This window comes from Herpailurus yagouaroundi, unplaced genomic scaffold (assembly GCF_014898765.1).
Source record: "Herpailurus yagouaroundi ecotype Mexico unplaced genomic scaffold, PumYag 207, whole genome shotgun sequence".
Classification (NCBI taxonomy): Eukaryota; Metazoa; Chordata; class Mammalia; order Carnivora; family Felidae; genus Herpailurus; species Herpailurus yagouaroundi.
In genome coordinates, this window is record NW_024412438.1 from 2,300,432 (window position 1) to 2,319,247 (window position 18,816).

At 47.5% G+C, this 18,816-nt stretch overlaps 1 protein-coding gene and 1 long non-coding RNA gene across 3 annotated transcripts; both read right to left on the reverse strand.

The window, feature by feature from the left end:
* Positions 1-1,310: 1,310 nt before the first annotated feature.
* Positions 1,311-5,559, reverse strand: CD1C (CD1c molecule). Of its 2 annotated transcripts, none has more exons than XM_040452512.1 (6): positions 5,264-5,559; positions 4,604-4,867; positions 3,704-3,982; positions 3,218-3,496; positions 2,782-2,872; positions 1,311-2,651 (listed from the first exon to the last, which is right to left on the reverse strand). In XM_040452512.1, exons 1-6 carry the CDS (start codon positions 5,322-5,324, stop codon positions 2,630-2,632), a joined length of 996 nt encoding a protein of 331 aa, XP_040308446.1. In that variant the 5' UTR covers positions 5,325-5,559; the 3' UTR covers positions 1,311-2,629. The 2 variants fall into 2 exon arrangements, with proteins under 2 accessions (XP_040308446.1, XP_040308445.1); XM_040452511.1 differs by having other exon boundaries at positions 4,604-4,870.
* Positions 1,949-18,664, reverse strand: LOC121015552 (uncharacterized). The gene is made up of 3 exons (XR_005783860.1): positions 18,321-18,664; positions 17,677-17,684; positions 1,949-1,960 (listed from the first exon to the last, which is right to left on the reverse strand). It is a non-coding gene; the product is annotated as an uncharacterized LOC121015552 (long non-coding RNA).
* Positions 18,665-18,816: the final 152 nt, after the last annotated feature.

Below are 18,816 nucleotides of genomic sequence, written 5' to 3' on the forward strand. Positions count from 1 at the left end.
AGGCCTCATGCCGAGGGAGGTTGTAGAAAATAATAACAATGGGTGGCAAAAATCAAAGGTCAACAAGACTGCTGCCTAGGGCTGCAATACCCGTTAAGGCAAAGAATAGAGCGGCCAAAATTTAACAGATGTCAGGGAAATGAGTCAGCCATGGTGGGGCCTGATGAGCTGTCATGTATTCCTAGAAGTGTGGAACGTCGCGCACATACTAAGGAGAGAGCATAGCGGGCCAGTTCTCTGCTTATCCCTGGCCAGACATGAAGCTTTGCACAGAAAAAGTAGAGGCCAGGGCAGATTTGCAAGCTGCTTGAATGGTAAATGTGTGTGTGCTCCAATCCATATGTGTCCCCTCGACAAAAGATGTAACCCTTACCAGTGCTGCTAAAACACAAATTTTAACCAAGAGAATTTGAAGATGTAATCGGCTTTATGAAACGATTCATGAATTGCGCAGCATCCCATCTAGGAAGTCGAGATGGGAGTGACTTCCAGGGAGGCAGGAAGTAGGAAGAAGGAGAAGAGGGGAGGGAGGGAAGGAAGGAAAAGAGATCCTCTTGCCGTGACCACTTTGCAGTGTAGACAAAGACCCAAGGATGACATTTTACGCCTGAAACTAATATAACACCAGTTGTCACCTCGATAAAAAAGCAAAGTGAGGAAGGCAGCCAGAATCCACAGAACTAGCCCAGGCAGGTAATGAAATAAACAAAACCACAATCAAAGAGCCTCAAATAACCACAAAGAGTGGATGAATAAAAAAAAAGATAGTATATTCATACCAGAGATCTTTTGAGCAATAACAAGAAATATGGAATGACTTACAGCCATATACTAGGTGGGAAAAAAAAAAGCCCAGATACAAAGATACAAAGAGTACATATAAGTGATTCTATTTTTTCCTTTTTTTAATTTTTCTTTTTTTTTTTTTTAATTTATTTTTGAGAGAGAGAGATCTAGAGAGCAAGTAGGAGAGAGAGAGGGGGATAGAATCCCAAGCAGGCTCCACACTGTCAGCACGGAGCCCGATGCTGGGGCTAGAACTCACAAACCGTGAAATCATTACCTGAGCCAAAGTCAAGACTGAGCCATCCAGGTACCCCTTTTCCTCTTTGTTTTAAGTTAAATTTAACTTACTTAATATACAATGTCATCTTGGCTTCAGGAGTAGAACCCAGTGATTTATCTCTTACATAGGACACCCAGTGCTCATCCCCAAAAGTGCCCTCCTTAATGCCCATCACCCATTTAGCCCATTCCCCCCACCCACCGCCCTACAAACCCTCAGTTTGTCCTCTGTATTTAAGAGTCTCTTATGGTTTATATAAGTGATTTTATTTTAATAAAATTACAGAAAAGACAAATCAAAGCTTAGCCATGTCAGTAAGCATACCAGTATTTGCAAGGATTCCTGGTTGGCAGTAGGTTTAGCTGCCAGTGGGTATGGGGGTAACTGGGGTAATGGGATGTGCTGTATCTTGACGGTGGTCTTGCTTACATAAGTGTATATGTATGTCAAAACGAATGGAATTGTATACTTAAAATAGATGCATTTTATGGTATGTCAATTATACATTTATAAAGTTGATTCGAAATTTCTACAATGAAACCAAAAAAATGTACCAAGTACAAAGGGCATCGACAGACTGAAGAAGGTGGGCATTGCATCTCTAGTCAAGTGGATATGGTCCCCACTGTTTCTTCCTCGACCAGTTCACGAGTGTGCCTGTCCCGTGTTTCAGGGTTTGACAAGTGTTACTTGAATTAGTGAATGAGTCTTGAAGAAAACAAAGTCCAGACAAAGGTATCTGAGATAGCACCACCCTTGGGGGGGTTTGTCTTCCATATACATCCTGTGCCTTGATCCCACCCCAATCCTGGGGACCGGCTCTCTTGTTCCATTTTGTTAACCATCAGCGACACGTCTGCCCCACCGCACACGTGGCTTGCTCACTCTTTCTCTCTTCGTGTTTGGAATAAGTTGGAAAGAGTAGCATCGTTGTATTTGGGGGAAAAAAGCTTGGCAAGGAGCAACGCTGCATTTTTCCTTAAGAGTTTAGTGAAAAAATGAGGGCGCTAAAGGGATATGGGATTTGGGGGCCACTTAAGAAACATTTAAAGAAAAAGGGAAACACCAATCCTTCAAAACCTAGAACCATGTCAGGAGTAAACATATGAGGAGAGACTGTCGATAGAACAGTGAGTCCAGCTTGGATATGGTTTGTTTGGGTTTGATTTTCACTGAGCACGTTTTACCCACAGAAAACACATCTTCATCATGATCACCGTCCTAAAGGAGTTTGCATATTGGAAGGGGAAGAACAACCTAAGGAGACGCTGTGCAGGGAGAAATGAGATGCACACCGAACAGAGTTGAAGGGCTTCCCACCAATGGGTCAAGGAAGACTCTGGAGGATGTGAACCATAATGGGTTTTGAAAGTTGAGGACTATGGAACGAATGGAGATTATAAGGGAGGCATTCCATAGAGGGTTACACAACTAGACTGGTTTGTGTGAACTGATGATCATAAAGCAGAAACAGGAAAAACAAATTAAATGGAGGGTGGAAAGAAGGGTATCGCTCTGATGTCCCAGGCTCCCGGGCCATTGGGGTAGGCGTGGCGAGGAAGCTCACGGGATGTCTTGATAGGAGCTGTGGAAGAGACATGGCAGACTCTGGGTGCGTTGGAGGAGTGAGGAGTCAGGAGACAGAAGCTAAGACGGGTAAAGCTGGAATGTGAGATCAGAAACTGGGAAGAGAGGAGGAAACCCAGAGAACTCACCAGCGCTTCTTAAACCACAATGCAACGACTATCAGAAGAATGAGGGGCACTGTCACAGCCAACAGGATCAAGTACATGGAAAGGTGGTGTCCTGTGGGTATTAGAGAGACACAACGGACGTCATTTTTGACCCACTGCCGGTTCGACTCTGTCCACTGATTCCCCATCTCAACAGGTGCATCGGATATGAGTGCTGTCTTCGAATAACCTTGTCACTCCGTTCTCACACCTGCCCGGAGGAGGGTGCCTCATCTCTTCCCCAAGCCTCTGACATCCGAGCCCCCCTTGTGCTCCATCCTTACTTTCCTGAAATCACTTGTATTCATTCTTTCCTGATACCGCACTCCCCCCGTTCTGGTGCCATGAAACTTTCCTCTGCCCAACCCTCTAGGCTCAAGAGCCACCTTCTCCCACCTACAGGCTCTACCTTACTCACCCCAGTAGAGGACCACGTCCCGGCCTCCTAGACTGCTGTGTCTCACCCGGCAAGACAGGCCGGCTGCCTCTTGTGCTACCACGTCCAGGGTCACCCGAAGATACCACGTCCCGTCGGCGTGGGGCAGGACGTCGCCTCGCCGGGCGCCCGGCTGCTCCTGCTCACCCCGCATCCACGTCACCCACACTGGCTTCGGGTAGAAGCCGGAGACGTGGCACACCAGCAGCAGACGGCCAGGACCGGGACTGGGGCCACTGGACAGCCAGGCCACTGGCCTCACTGCAGAGGGCATGAAAGGTATTCAGACGGAGATTCTGACACACAGCTCAAGGGGGTAACCGCGTCGGTATGTACATATTATCCTGCTCTAGGAAACTTGTACCCAGAAAATCCTAACCTCCTTGAACTCGTCCTTGTCCCTACTTTGAAAGGGATGGTGGGAAGGGGCGTGTATAGAAAAATCTTAGAGGCAGGGGCCGTACAAACCTTGCTTCTGGAGATCCACCTTCCCTGCATCGAAGAGACCCAAGGCAAATCGGGGACAGGTGTTTGTGGTGAGGCTGTGCACCGTTTCCCTGATGGCTTCATACTGGTTCATGAGGTCACAGGCGCTCTGGGCTCTGCTATCACTCTCTAGAGATGGCACCCAGGACATGTTTTGGAAGCTCAGGAAATCTGATCCTTGATAAGCTGCCCGTAAGAAGCCTTTTGCAATGTCACTAGAATGTAGCTCACAGCCAGCTGCCACCTGTATTTCCATGGGATCTGGGAAGAAGGAGGAAGGAGAAAGACAGATTTGTGGGTGGGAAAATGAGACAAATGATATAAGGACTTGATTGAAAAGTGGAGCCAGAAGGTTTTGTAGAGGTGTGGGCGTAAGCCAAAGATGTGTTTGATCAGGAAGAAGGAAGAGAATTCGGGGGATGGGGAAGGGGCCATAAGGATACGTGCCAAGAATTAAGAATTTGATTTGAAGAAGTCAGGGAAATGATAGTAAAGTGGAGGTCAGAGTCCACGTGAAGGGTCTCCTGCAAGTAGAGGGCACGTGACATGGGTCGTAATGGTTGCTGGGCTGTAGCATAAGCCTTGGAAGCACCTGAATGGAGGAAGAGATCACAGTTTAAGGGAGTCAGGCACAGAGGGGCACGACTGTGTGTCTCTGTGTTTTAGGCCGCAGAACGGAGACCACTGAGGAAAGCTAAAAATGAGCAAGAAAAAAGGAGTCAGAAGAAGAAAGAGTCTAGGGAGTCTTGAGGAGCCCAAATCTGGAAGGACCCCCGAGTTGATTCATGAAGATGTTTATCGTGGGACAGGAACAACAGGCAATGGTCCCGAAGGGTGTGCGCATGCCTCCCGGAAATCGGAGCACCTTCCGAGGGAACTTACATTGGAAGTGCAATTGACCGGCATACTCTTGAGTCTCCCGAGTTAATCCGATGAAGTAGACGCGGAACAGAAGCTCCAGGTCGATCAATTCCTCGTTGCTGAAGTTGCCCTTAGACCACGAGTGCAGGAAAATTATCGTGCCAGACTCGCTGTCCCAGCCGTGAGTCTGAATGTCACCCAGCCAGCCTGAGCCCTGATGCTGTGCCCAGGATTGGTTGGCAAAGGAGAAGATATGGGCAACATGGAACGAGAGGGGTTCCTGGGCTGCTGTGGGTAGTAGAGCATCAGGTCGTTTAAGGGAAAAAAAGAAGCAAGCAGGAAAGAGAAGTTGGGAAGTAAAGCAGTTATGAAGGAGGAGAGGAGAGACAGAGAGGGCAGGGGGAGATGTTTAGGGAGGAGCGAGAGGGGGGGGTGGAAGGGGGGGGAAAGGGGGGGAGAAGGGGGAGGGGGGGGAGAGAGGGGCAAGGCACGACGAGGTTAATGATGACCTTTCCCTGACTCGGGGCCCCACGCTTGCCACCTTTCAAAGAGCAGACCTAACCCGGGCCGGGACCTCTCAGGGTGCGGATGCTCCAGCCACCTGAGAATCCCGATCGTCTTGGGAGAGGCCGCCGGGCTCTGCCGGGAGCTGGGGACCGGGCGGGCGGCAGAGGCTCTTACCTCGTGCACCATGACCTCCCAGGAGAAGGGCAGCCAGCAGGGTGACCTGTAGAGACACCATGTCACCTGGAGAGGTTTCCCCACTCCCCTCTGTTTTCAGCCAACCTTCCTGGCACTGTCTCTGCTCTGACTTCCTTCTTCCACCGACAAGCCGTCCTCCCCCCCAACTGCTGATTGCAATAAAAAAGCTCTGCTGCTCCCTCTCCAGCCTCCAGCCTCCAGCCTCCAGCCTCCTACGCGGGCTTTCATTTCCCCTCCAGCTCCCACCAAGCCTGTCCCCCTGCCTGGCTTCCAGCTCCACTCCTTGTCTCCACCCCCCACCATGCCCACTTCCCTCCTCGAGGATCCCGTAGGGAGTTGTGTGTGACACTGGAGCGTCACCGCGCCTCCCTGAGACTCACGTCTCATCGCTACAGCAAAACACAGAAACCGCACCGTTTGGCTGTGTCCTGCTTGTTCTAACAGATCAGGGGTCCAGCTCTGCCTCTGTCCCATCCAGCCTCCCCCCCCCTCTGGATGGTCCATCCCTCTCCTCCCCTTTCCAGAATCTTCAGAGTCTGCTCTTTCCCGCCTCACCCCGTATCCCCCCACCTTTCTCCTCCCCTGATTCTCGCGGGCACCTTTGTAAGTTGGAGGATTTGTGTTCTCAGGTCTGCGCCACCTCCCCAGGCACCTTGATAAGCCATCGCCGGCTCCCCCTTCCCCCGAGAGAGGAAAGTGCAGCCACCCCAGAGTGCACAGGACCATGAAAAGTGTAAAGAATTTGCCTGCCTATTGAATCTAACTCATACATCCATTCACCAAAAAGTCACTCAACACATGCTTGGTTCCAAGCATCTTAACGGAGTCGTGAACGGATAGAGCCTGACAATGCGTTCAGCCAATGCAGAAGTGGATTTTCAGCCAAGAAGTGAATTCGGGGACACGTTTGTCAGCATTGATAACAAGGCTGGAAATCACACTCAGTGAGCTCTTTCTTTCTTTCTTTTTAAAGTTTATTTGTTTTGAGAGAAACAGAGACAGCGTGAGTGGGGGGAGAGGCAGAGAGAGAGAGGAAGAGAGAGAGAATCCCAAGCAGGCTCCCCACTGTCAGCATAGAGCCTGACTTGGGGGCTCGAACCCGCGAGGCCATGAGATCATGACCTGAGCTGAAACCAAGAGCCGGACGCCTAACCGACTGAGCCACGCAAGAGCCCCTCGGTGAGCTCTTTCTATTATGGCCACAGATACCTGGCGATTTCCACGTGCCACAAACTTCCAAGAGCCACCATCCACAATTTCAGCCCCAGCCAGATCTCACTCACGTCCCAGATCCTGTCATCGCCCAAATCTTCTTATTAATGGCAAACTCTGGTTTTAGGAGGCCACAGTCCACACAATGCTGTGTGGTTATTACATTTTTTCCCATGGGCTCGTAGGAAAACTACAGCTCCCTGCTTCCTCGCCTTGGGGCTGGGGCCGCTGAGCTCTGGGCATGGAATGTGTTGTGCTTCAGACACTGAAGCCTCTGGCCACCTTCCCTGCAGGATTCTGAGAACCGCTGCCTCCAGTAGGAGTTTCCGAGGCAGAGGCCACGGGCCATTGGCTGGCATCAGAAATCAACCGTGTTGTATTTGGTCTCTAAGATTCTCAAGTTCACTTATTTTTTTTTTTTTAAGTTTATTTATTTATTTTGAGAGGGAGAGAGAGACAGATGGCAGGCAAGGCAGAGAAAGAGGGAGAGAGACAGGATCCCAAGCAGGCTCCGCACTGTCAGCGCAGAGCTGGATACGGGGCTTGAACTCACGAGCTGTGAGATCGTGACCCGAGCAGAAGCCCAGAGTCGGACGCTTAACCCGCGAAGCCACCCAGGCGCCCCTCTCACGTTTACTTATCACTGGGACCCAACCTGGCCACAGCGCTTAGTATTATAGAACCTGTAACCCTGTAACTTGCCCCCTCTCGAACTCAGAACAAAGTGAGGTAAAGACACAGAGCGTAAGATCTATCGATCAAATCGTCCACATCACTTCTGATGAAGCTTCCAGACAACTTCCCTTATGCGTGTAATCCAAGTACTCTTGGTGGCCTTGACCTCCAAATGAAGTGGTCTTACTGTTATAAACTGAGTACTTGTGTCCCCTCCCCCACCAAATTCATACGTGGGAGACCTACCCTCCCCCTCACCCCCTGCAGGGTGGTTCTATTAGAAGATAGGGCCTCCAGGAAGGCAGTCATTGTTACACAGGTGCTAACAGGGGGGCCTTACAAGGAGAAATGCCAGGGAATGAGCTCGCTCTCTCTCCCTCTGTCCTCACGCACCAAGGAAAGGTGATGTGAGGACACATCAAGAAGGCAGCCGTCCGCAAACCAAGAAAGAGAGACTCCACCAGAAACCAAACCCTTGCTCTTCTAGCCCCAAGAACAGGGAGAAAGTGACGGTGTGGGGGTCAGGCCCGGGCAGCCGAGCTCGCCCAGTGCGGGCCGAGCCCCCGTGCAGAGTGAGCACAGGCCGGAGGAGGAGGACAGACAGAGCCTGTGGGCGTGGGACAGATTCTACCCCCGCTTTTTCTCCCGGAGTCACTCATGAGACAATCCACGTGATTGCCACGGGAAAGAGCACAGACTGATGAAAGAAGGGAGAAGAACGTGGGAAAACTCGGCCTCAGGGGAACAAGAAGAGCAGGGACAGCCCAGCCCAGGATGTGGCCGTGCCGGGCCGGTCACCCCAACAGAAGCTGGAAACCTGCGTTCCTGGGACCCGTCTTCTCCTTGATCCCTGTCACTTGTCTGTGTGACCTGCATGGTATGCCTCTTCCCGTGGGGGCCGGGGGCAGCCGTGACCCCCGCTGCCTCCTGCAGCCCACGCCCCCTCCACATTCCACATCTGCTGGGCACTCTGCCTCAGTGGCCACATAAAATGTGGACCTGATTACGGCAGGCTCGTTCTTAAAATATTTCAGTTACTTCCATGAAAAGCCAGCTAAACTCATCCTAAATTGGTCAGTTTTATGCCCGGAGGCTCACGTGGCTGGCACCCCAACAGAAAGGCAGGTGGGGTGGGCAGGGGGCTCTGTGAGGAGGGGGCTGAAGCTATTTGCAGTAGTGAATGCTCAGGAACACAGACCCCAGGGTCTGGAGTCTGTAGAAAAGGCATCGGGGAGAGGAAGTGGGTACAGGTGAGCCTGTAGACACACACGGCCCAGATGGGATCATCTGACAGGGAAGCGGCCTCCTGGGATCAGAAGGTTGTGGTTGTGCTGCGGGCCCCCTGCTCTGCCTCTGGTGACAGCCTTCCCCAGGCGCCCTCTGCTCGCCCAGAAGTCCTGGTCCTCCGCCCTCCCAAATTCACCTCCATGGGTGATGTTTGCCCCTCAGAGAGCTCTCCTGGGTTCCCTGTGGTCGCGGCCAAGTTCACAGGACCCGCCCCCCCTGCCCTGCCATCCCCTGCCTGGTAAGCCTCACCCTCTGCCCAGTTCTCTGTTGGAGAAACCCCACAGCCACATGCCCTTCTTGGCCTTTTCACTTCCCCATCAGCACGCCTGCGGGCTACCCCCTTCCTCCGGGTCCCAGCAGCAGCCCTGCCCCCTTCCCCGTCCTCCACCTGCCCCCCACCCACAGCACTGAGACCAGGATAGTCCCCCAGGAGGACCCCCTGCAGAATGCCTCCCCCACAAATAACTTCTCTGATGGAGGGGAACTGACATTGTCTAGCCCGTCTTCAACTGCAACAGTGTCTGACGTGGTCCACGTTCACATCCATTTCTACTTACAGAGTCTTTTCTTTCTCTGCTTCCCGGGTCTCATTTCTTACTTTTCTAGCTTGAGTCCACATTGTTTTCTACTCACCCTTCATGTGAGTTCCCAGGCCCTCCTCTCTTTTACCACCCCTGCTGCCTTCCCTCCTCATCCATTCGTTCAAAGACCCACCACCCCTTGGCTAAAATCTGAGAGCTATGGCACTACCTTATCACGTTGACCCTTAGATTTCTGTGTGTAATTATATATGAACCACGGGCTTTTTTTTTTTTTTTTCAAGACAGAAGTAGATATTTTTTGCAAGGTGAAGGTTTGCATAATCCATTTTTACAGTCCCACACTCTCATGCAAAGCAAAGACTGACTGTACCACAAGATCTGGAGTCAAAATTTGAACAACGGCAATTTGTTGGCATTGACGACATCTTCTTATTGACATCGTAACTTCATTTTTATTTTATTTTTATCTTTTTCAAATCGTTTACTTCATTGTTCTTTTTAAAAAAAAAAACACTTAATCCTTTGAAACTTGCAAGGAATTAAGTACATTCAGTTGGGATTCGAATATCATTCTGCGTTTACTAAGTTTACCAAAATGTCGTGCCACATTAGGACTGAGGGCGTCAACGTAAAGGATATTTGGAAGCCCACGTTTGGCTTTTGTTTTATTAAAAGTTCAAATTAGCAGTATCTTTAAAAATATACGGTTGTATTTCTGTCCCTTGAGAAAAAAACTAGAAGTAGGCAGTTCAGGGTGGTGGTGGCATTTCATTGCATCAGGGGCTTGGGTGCTGGTTTCCTCTTTTGTTTGGGGCTTTTTTTGTTTGTTTGTTTGTTTTACCTTGTTTTGTCCTATCATGGTCTTCACCACTCCAGGTCCTCATTCTGAAGGTCACCCCGTGCTCCGAGATGGTTGCTGAAGGTCGTTCCTGCAAACGCACCTTTCCACCAGCAATCAGGAAAAAAAGAGGGGGCTGGCCACACCCACCTCCTGCTATCTCAGCACACTTCACCGAGGTTGTACAGTCCATCGGTCAGAGCACAGTCACGCATCCACACCAGCTACAGGGTGCCTAACGGTTGCAGTCTTTCTGCTGCCCAGCTAATAATTGGGGGGTTGATTTATTCCAGAGAAGGTGGAGAATAGATTCTAGAGACAACCAGTGGTCTCCGCGAGGAGCCCAATCCACCTATCCATTTAGGCACGTAGGTATGATATATGGTTGGTCAATAGTTTGCTTGAGTAATGCTGCTCAAAGCTCAAAGACCAAGGGTTCTTTTCTCAGGACACGTTACGTCCAAATTAGGGATGGTGCTGGCTCCTGTCGACAGTCATCTCTGGCTTTCTTGCTGAAGCAGAATGTGTTGTGCTCTGGGAATGGAAGGAGTCGTAATCAGGCCAGCCGGTGCCTCTGTCTTGGAACAGAACCAAAATTGGGTCTCAGGAAGAATCTTCCTATTCCCTGTGGACGCTCTCAGCCCCCTGGGAGCAAATCCCGGATTCAAGCGACAGTCTTTGACCAGATCTCCAAAAGCCACGAGAAATGTCCAGTTCCTAATTCTACCCACAGCTCAACCAATTATTGGTTACCGCTCTGCATTTAGCAGATAATATAAAAATTGTGGCACATGAGGTGGAGGTTAGAGTACATAGTCTAAAAGTCGCTGCCGCTCAAGTTCAACATAGGCGGTATTTACAAGAGACGTAGAGTATGCTCATTCCTACAGATAATGGAAAATCAAGCCTTGAGTTTGCCAGAGCGTGGGAGACCTACACGCGGGCCCAGATGCTGTCAGGTTGTGTAGGCTTGTCTCCTCATCTTTCACGTAGCCTGATATCATCCCCTTACTTTAAGAGACTTAGCAAACTGGTGAGATTGACAGAACAAATTTCTCGAGAACGTTGTTCACCGCACCACATAGGAACTGATGGGAGAAATTTCCGTGTGGCCTGAGGACCAGGAAAACCTATACTTATCCTGAATGACTCACCTTTCTATATCTTCTAGGCCCTTCTAGACCCTGCCTCAGTCACTGCAGAGTCCTCCCGTGACTTAAAACTCACAGCCAGTGTTTAGGAGGGCATCAAGATGCTTTTTTAAATTTATTCCATTCTTGGTGTCATCCTACTTTACCAGCCAAATATTCCCTTGGATTCTATTCCCGTATTACTGTGGACAAACTTTTCATCTTCTATGCATGTTTTTACAAGTATATCCAATGACTAACTAACAAGTTAGTGTGAATTTAAGCGTGGGGTTTTTAAGCCACTTGTTCCTTCAGGAACAAGGACACAGAAATTTTGTTTTAATCTCCACTGCCACCCAGAGGTAAAATATAGAAATTTATCCCAATCTGTAGCCTTGGGCGATTACAAAAAAACCCTCACATTTCTAACCAGAGGGTTTTGATGTTGCACATTTTGATTCTGTGCTTAGAAATGAAAGTGCTTGATACAATATTTTATATTTTTATGTCTTTTTTTCCCTGGCGTTTTATCCATGGTGCAACCCATTATCCCAATTCAGTCTCTTTATTCTGTAGAACATAATTTTAAAAGGTTTTCCAATATTTGTTTTGTCCTGTTGTGTTTTGCCTGTAGAATCGTAAGCGCAGATAGTTGAGCAAATATTCTCCTTCATTTGTGGCCCCCAGACATTTCTCGGTCTGAGCAGACCACCTCTGTAAACTACCTGATCTGTTCATCCCCCCCACTCCCTTCTCCCCACATTTTACTGTCTTGATGGGCTGTCCGTCTGTTCCTGTGTGTTCTTAGAAAACGTGGTGTTTTTTTGACGTATACAAGTTCAATTTCCACAAAAGGTATTAAACTGTATGCTTTATTTACTAGCATATCTCATTGAGCACTGTTTTAAAGATGTTACCACAGTGCTCTGTGTACAGGCGTATTTTATTTTTAGAATTCCAAATACTTCTTTCAGTCGTCCACCATTAATTCTGTCCAGTGTATACTTGGTGGACAAGAAAGCTTTGATTTTGTAAAGGAAAATGCAACAGTGTTTATTTTTTGTGTATCTGTTTTTTCAGAAAGCCCATCCATTCTATACACTTCGTGGTACAGAAGCAACAATTTGCAAAACAGTGAAATCATCCGTGTTGCCCCCCCTCCTCCTGGACAGGCCCGTCTCCTAAGGGAGGAGAACCCAGGACTCTTGCCTGGCAGGACCCCCCCTTAGTTCTGGGTCCCTGGGAAGGACCAAGCCCTTGGAGCCTGCCCCACTGCTGAATGGGGGCCGTGTACATGTATATGGCAGGCTGGTGAATGACCACCCTGGGCCATTTCTCGCCAAGGCTCTGCAGCCTCCAATTAGGGAACTTAATTTAAGAAATAATTCCTCACCAATAGGTCATAAAAATATTCTGCCTTGTTCTATGCTGCTAACTTTGTAGTACTGTCTTTTACATTTATGACTTTATTCCATTGCGAATAAATCTTTGCTCTACTCTTTCAAATCTATTTGTAGTCATTTATTCCTCCATATAATATAAAAATTAAATTGCTATGTGCCTCCAAAAATCCAGCTGGAATTTTAATTAGGAATTTACTGATGCTATAGAATAATTTAAAGAGAAGTATGCTTTTTTATAATGATAACTCCTTCCATCCAACTCTGATGAATTAGAAATACTGTTAGGATCGTTAAGCGTTTTTATAATTTCTCTGTAGAATTCTCATATATTCTTTCTTTAGCTAATTCTTGGCTATTTTATAGATTTTGTTGTTATTATAAGTGGCATTTAATTTTACCTTATTTTCTCTTGTTGCTTATATAAAAAGTGCTGTTGACTTTTTAATATTTATTTTGTGGCTAAAGAACTTGCTAAATTTTTTAAATCTTTTTCTATTTTTTTTTTTTTATTTTAGAGAGAGAAACGAGTGGTTGTGAGCAGGGGAAAGGGGCAGAGGGAAAGAGAGAGAGAATCCCAAGCAGGCTCCACACTCAGCGCAGAACCCAACTCCGGGCTTGATCCCAAGACCCTGGCATCATGACCTGAGTCAAAATCAGATGCTCAACCGACTGAGCCACCCAGGCGCCCCAAGAACTTGCTAAAAAAATTTTAATGTTTCTTTTTGAGAGAGAGAGACAGACAGAACACAAGCAGGAGAGAGACAGAGAGAGACGGAGACACAGAATCCGAAACAGGCCCCAGGCTCCGAGCTGTCAGCACAGCACCTGCTGCGGGGCTCAAACTCACTAACCGTGAGATCATGACCTGAGCTGAAGTCAGATGCTTAACTGACTGAGCCCCCCAGGGGCCCCAGAAATTTTTATATTAGCTCCAGTTGTTTACTTTTAATTCCAATTAAATTCCAATTCCTAGAATTCTAATTCTAGGTAGAAATCATACTATGTCAAAAAAAACCAAAAAAACCCACCAAGAATAAAAAGATACTCATTTTCTTGAAATCCTTACAATTTTTATTTATACGTTAAATTTTTACCTAGATAAGTTCCTACACTCTCTTATTATTCCCATTGTTTTGCTTATTTTTTAATTTTCTTGCATACAATTATATGATCTGCAAATAATAATAATTTTTCTTCAATTTCTATTTCCATGCCTCCTTGTTTCCCTTGCCTTCCTGGATTAAGGATGGCTTGTAGTATTCTACAGAAGAGCGAAGATTCCAGTGGGCGGTCATCTCGTCCTTGGTTCTCACTGGAATACTTTTAAACCTTCAGAAGCAAATAAGTGGCCTGCAGGCTGCTTGCACCCGCATTCCCTCCATTCTGGGCTGGTCAGGTTTTATCAGAGGGGACATTTCAAGACATCAAATGCTCTTTTTGTAACTCTGGACGTGATTGTTTATATATATGCGGTTTTATTTTCTTCGTCTGTTCAAGTAAGGGATTCTATGAAGAGATTTTTTTTTTAATTTTTTTTTTTTAATGTTTATTTATTTTTGAGACAGAGAGAGACACAGCATGAGCAGGGAAGGGGCAGGGAGAGAGGGAGACACAGAATGTGAAGCAGGCTCCAGGCTCTGAGCTGTCAGCACAGAGCCCGACGCGGGGCTCGAACTCACGAACCGGGAGATCATGACCTGAGCCGAAGTCGGACGCTTAACCGACTGAGCCACCCAGGCGCCCCTATGGAGAGATTTTTAACGGTAGACAATCCTTACATTGTGTGGGTAAATCCCACTTCGTCGGGTGCTGGATCCTGTTTATAAATATTTTGAGTCTGTGCACCTAATTTCCCCGAAAGGATGCCTAAATGAGGTCAGCAGATAGTCACTATTTTAATATTTGTTTTATTGTTTTCCGGAAAAAGTCTCGCTGGCTTTGGTGTCATGCAGATTTTGCCTCAGGGAACTGGTTGGGGTTGTTTTTCCGTCTTTCTCTCGGCCTGGAACAACACATCTGGAGCAGAGTTACCCGCTGCGCCTGCAGTCTGCGCCCAGGACCCTGTGCAGCTCACAGGAACTGGTTGATGCTCCTTCCTTCTCTGTAGCAAGGACCATGCCCTCAGGCGTTTTCCCTCTTCTTGTTTCTCCTTCCTTCTCGCTCATGAGGAAGTATGTCTTTGTGGGCAGACGTGCGCAGCCCCGTTTCAAGAAGAAATGCCCTTTGCCTAGTTATTCACTGCAAGTGCTCATTTCCGCTCTCAAGTTCCATTTCAATCTCCTTTTCAGAACGGAGACATCCTCTAGATGCTCGCAGCTTGCTGTGGACTTGGCCAGGTAAACTTCCTCTCATGTGGGAATAAGAAAAGGAATTTTTAAGGTCACCAAAACGATTAAAATAGTTAAAAATGAAAGGGTTCATAATGAAATCATTGTAAATAGTGAACACAAAGATTCATAAAGGTGATCAGGCGGTGATCAGTTAACTCTTCTCTCATGGACAAAACTGACTGTAGTCATCTGGTCACATGTCTGGATTTCGGAAAAAGAAAAAAAGAAGAAGAAGGAGAAGGAGGAGGAGGAGGAGGAGAAGGCTTTTACATGCCATTAAAAAGTTCGAGGTAAGTGATGAGTCACTTAATTCTACTCCTGAAACCAATACTACACTATATGTTAACTGACTTGAATTTTTAAAAAATGTCGGGGCACCTGGGTGGCTCAGTCACTTAAGCGTCCAACCTCAGCTCAGGTCATGATCTCACTGCTCATGGGTTTGAGCCCCGCGTTGGGCTCTGTGCTGACAGCTCAGAGCCTGGAGCCTCCTTCTGATTCTGTGTCTCCCTCTCTTTCTGCCGCTCCCCAGCTCGTGCTCTGTCTCTCTCACTCTCAAAAATAAACATTGAAAAAAAAATTTTTTTTAAGTTTAGAACAAGATGAAAAGCTAATGAATAAATTAGGAAATAATTAGGAAATTGGGAAATAAATTAGGAAATAAATTAGGAAAACATCAAACACTAACTAAGTTAAACACTTTTACTATGCAACACAACTTCACACTTTAAAATATCACACCTTTCAACCTGATCAAATAACTTTTATGTCCAGAAAGCAGGAGACGCACCTGGGGTGGGGGCACAATGCTTCTGCACAGTGGGAGCAAAATGCCACCACTCACTCCCCTGCTCTCCCCATCTGCCCCCGGATCTCATGGATTCTGCACAACAGCCCCTCCTCCCAACTGTCCAGGAAGTTTACTTTTCATTCAGCTTCTCCTTTCTCCCGTGTCCAATCGCAAATGGAGTCACATTTGTACTACACTCTGGATCCTTCCGTGAGGAGATTCTCCTAGTGGACACTTCCATCCCCTAAATATGAGCCCACTGTGGCCGAGGCAGAGCCACTATTTAGGAAACCAACAGGAATGCTTACAGGAAGAGAGGAAGGCTCTGTCCCTATCCCATGTGAAGGCTCATAAAGCCCACTGTAGACAAGATTTTTAGAGATTTTGTAGAGAATAACCTGTAAAGAGAAAAGTTGACACAGAAAGGCGACAAAGATTTCTGAGTTTCCACCTGGGAAATTAAAAACAGACATCAAAAAAGGACTGAGCTTGGAGGAAGAGATTATTCATTATCTCTTTAATATCTTGACACACAGCTGCTTCTCAAGGGTTTTGGAACCAGTCTCAGAGAATATGGAACCGCACAAATAGTACAAGTTGAGTAAGAGGCGAAGGAATGAACTGACATATTGGGTCTGGGGGAAATCCACTGAAAACTTCTTGCATTTTGAGTATTTACTGCCATTGCCAGAACGCTTCCTGGTTCATGATGGCTGGTGAGGCTTGTCCTCTGGTCTGTAGGAAAAACCTGGAGCGAAGTTTTACCAGTCACTTATTCAGCAGCAGAATCAGCACTCGATTCCTGACCAGTGGCTTATTAGAAACCCACCAAAACACCCAGGACAGGGCCTGATCCAGATGTCAGGATTAACAGGCAAAACAGGTAGGAGTGTCACAAGATGAGGACACATGAAGAAAAGGGCAAGCAAGCAAGAAAATGAATAGACGAACATTTTCAAGAATTGAAGGCAAGGAAGAGAAGAGTGAGGAAGAACACCGCAAGGAAGAGAGATATTAGCCCAGCATCCCCAGGGGCCACATCCACGTCCATCAGAGGGAGCACCCAATCACAAAGGACAGAAATCCACCTTTATGGGCTGAAACCATACAGGAAATGAATGGGCTGATGGAACCGGGGATCCCAGGGTTATTGGGGCTCCAGTCCCTCCTGTGGGTCTGTGCGTCTGCCTTCACTTTTGTGATGCTTTGGTTTTGTTGTTGCTACTGTTTTCTGCTTCACGGGAACATGATGACAAATGAAAACTGTACCTTTGTACAGCGTGCAGCTTTCCAGCCACCCAGGGAGGAAGGCTGGGTGGCCCCACGGGCGACACGGGCCTTCGCCAGGTCCGGCAGGTGCAGCACAGCCTGTGATGTGACAAGAACAAAGGTCCTCCTGATGAAAGTCTTCCAGCAGCTTCTCCGAGAGGACGGCCTGAAGAACGTCGGGAGCCCAGTGCACACGGCATGCAGGGAGCTGCAGGTGACGCTCAGGTCCTGAGCTGCCGAGCCTCGAGTGGCATGCAGCATTTTGAAGGAAAATGAAGCATTGGTCAAGAAAACCTGAATTCAAGCAAACCATGGAAGTGAATTGTTATGTTGCATTTATCACACATTAGAATACTTTTAATTGCGAGGCAAGAATTCTGTTTTCTTTAAAAACTGTAAAAGGAAATACACACTTGATGTTTGGTATGTGTTTGGTACAAGGTAACATGATGCCACAATCACTCTTGGTAACATGGCCACCACCTCACACCCGGATCCTCTCCTTTCTCTTTCTTTCTTTTCTGTTTCTTGTGGCGAGAACACTTTGGATCTACCCTCTCGGAAAACTTCATGTATAGAATTTCTCTGCCTTCTTGTATGTAGGTGTCATCCTCAGGCTTGCTTCCCTGATGCTGAAAAATGGGTTGGAGTTGTTTCAGGCTTCGTGGCCCGACCTTATCATCCAAGATGATAGAGACCATCTCTTTCCTTGCGATCAACCACAAGAATCGGAATGCCTGTGACCCGAGCCACCTGGAGCCAGTGTCTGGCCCCAAACCATGGCACTGGGGAAGGACAAGTGGCTTCTGTCTGGTGATTGGCCGGAACTGGATGGAACCTGTCCATGCTTCATCCCGTCGGATTGTCAAGGATGCTTTCTCCTGAGGGACTCAGGGTGATCAGAGCCCAGGGCTACACACGAGGCTGGAATCAACCAACCCAAACCCACAAGGTGGCCATGAGGTAGACTAGACCCTAGAGAAGTAGCCAATGGGTCTCATCTAGGGGAGAAATTTGGGGAAGTGCCATGATTTGCTCTCTCCCTCCCAATATTTTTCACCTTTGCCACCTCTCCCATCTCAACATTATCTCCCAGAAATATCCACATGTGCAGCAGTGGGAACCTGCATTTGTTCCCTCTGGATGTTCTCCTGCCCTGAGCCTCTCCTCTCTGACCCTGAACAGATTAGAACTAAGTCTCTTTTGCCATTGAACACAAAGAGCTTCCTGTACTAAGAAACTATTTAGAAACAACAATTAAAACCTTAAAAAATTGGGGCGCCTGGGTGGCGCAGTCGGTTAAGCGTCCGACTTCAGCCAGGTCACGATCTCGCGGTCCGTGAGTTCGAGCCCCGCGTCGGGCTCTGGGCTGGTGGCTCGGAGCCTGGAGCCTGTTTCCGATTCTGTGTCTCCCTCTCTCTCTCTGCCCCTCTCCCGTTCATGCTCTGTCTCTCTCTGTCCCAAAAATAAATAAACGTTGAAAAAAATAAATAAATAAATAAAACCTTAAAAAATCAAGAAAACAAAATTTTCAAACCCCAAAGGCTATAATATAATAACCTTTTCCTCCCCACTACCTTCCACTCCAAATGTCCCTGCTGCATGGGCAGGGCTTGAGAAAGGTTTATTGAGTAAATTAATGAAATCTACAGTAACTGAAGTCTGTCCATGGATGTTTCCACTGCCTTTGGGGTCATATGTCACAAAGAGTCCATGTTCATTATTCACGGAGTCTGTCTGTGCAGATTGGTCTTCCTACTGGCATTGATTGGTAAGCCCAGACACATGTGCTCATTGATGTTCATGGACACACAGAGTGGCCGGCATGTGTCACACACCCCACATGTTCCTCGGCGAGGATGAACCAGGTACCGCTCTGCCTTCCTGTGTGAATTCCCACACTGCAAACACGTGCCCTATTCATGATCCATTTGGTGCCACACTTTCCTCACTTACATGCTCTTTCTTGGTGATTTTGTATTTATTGATTGATTGATTGATTGATTGATTGATTTATATATGAAATTTATTGTCAAATTGGTTTCCATACAACACC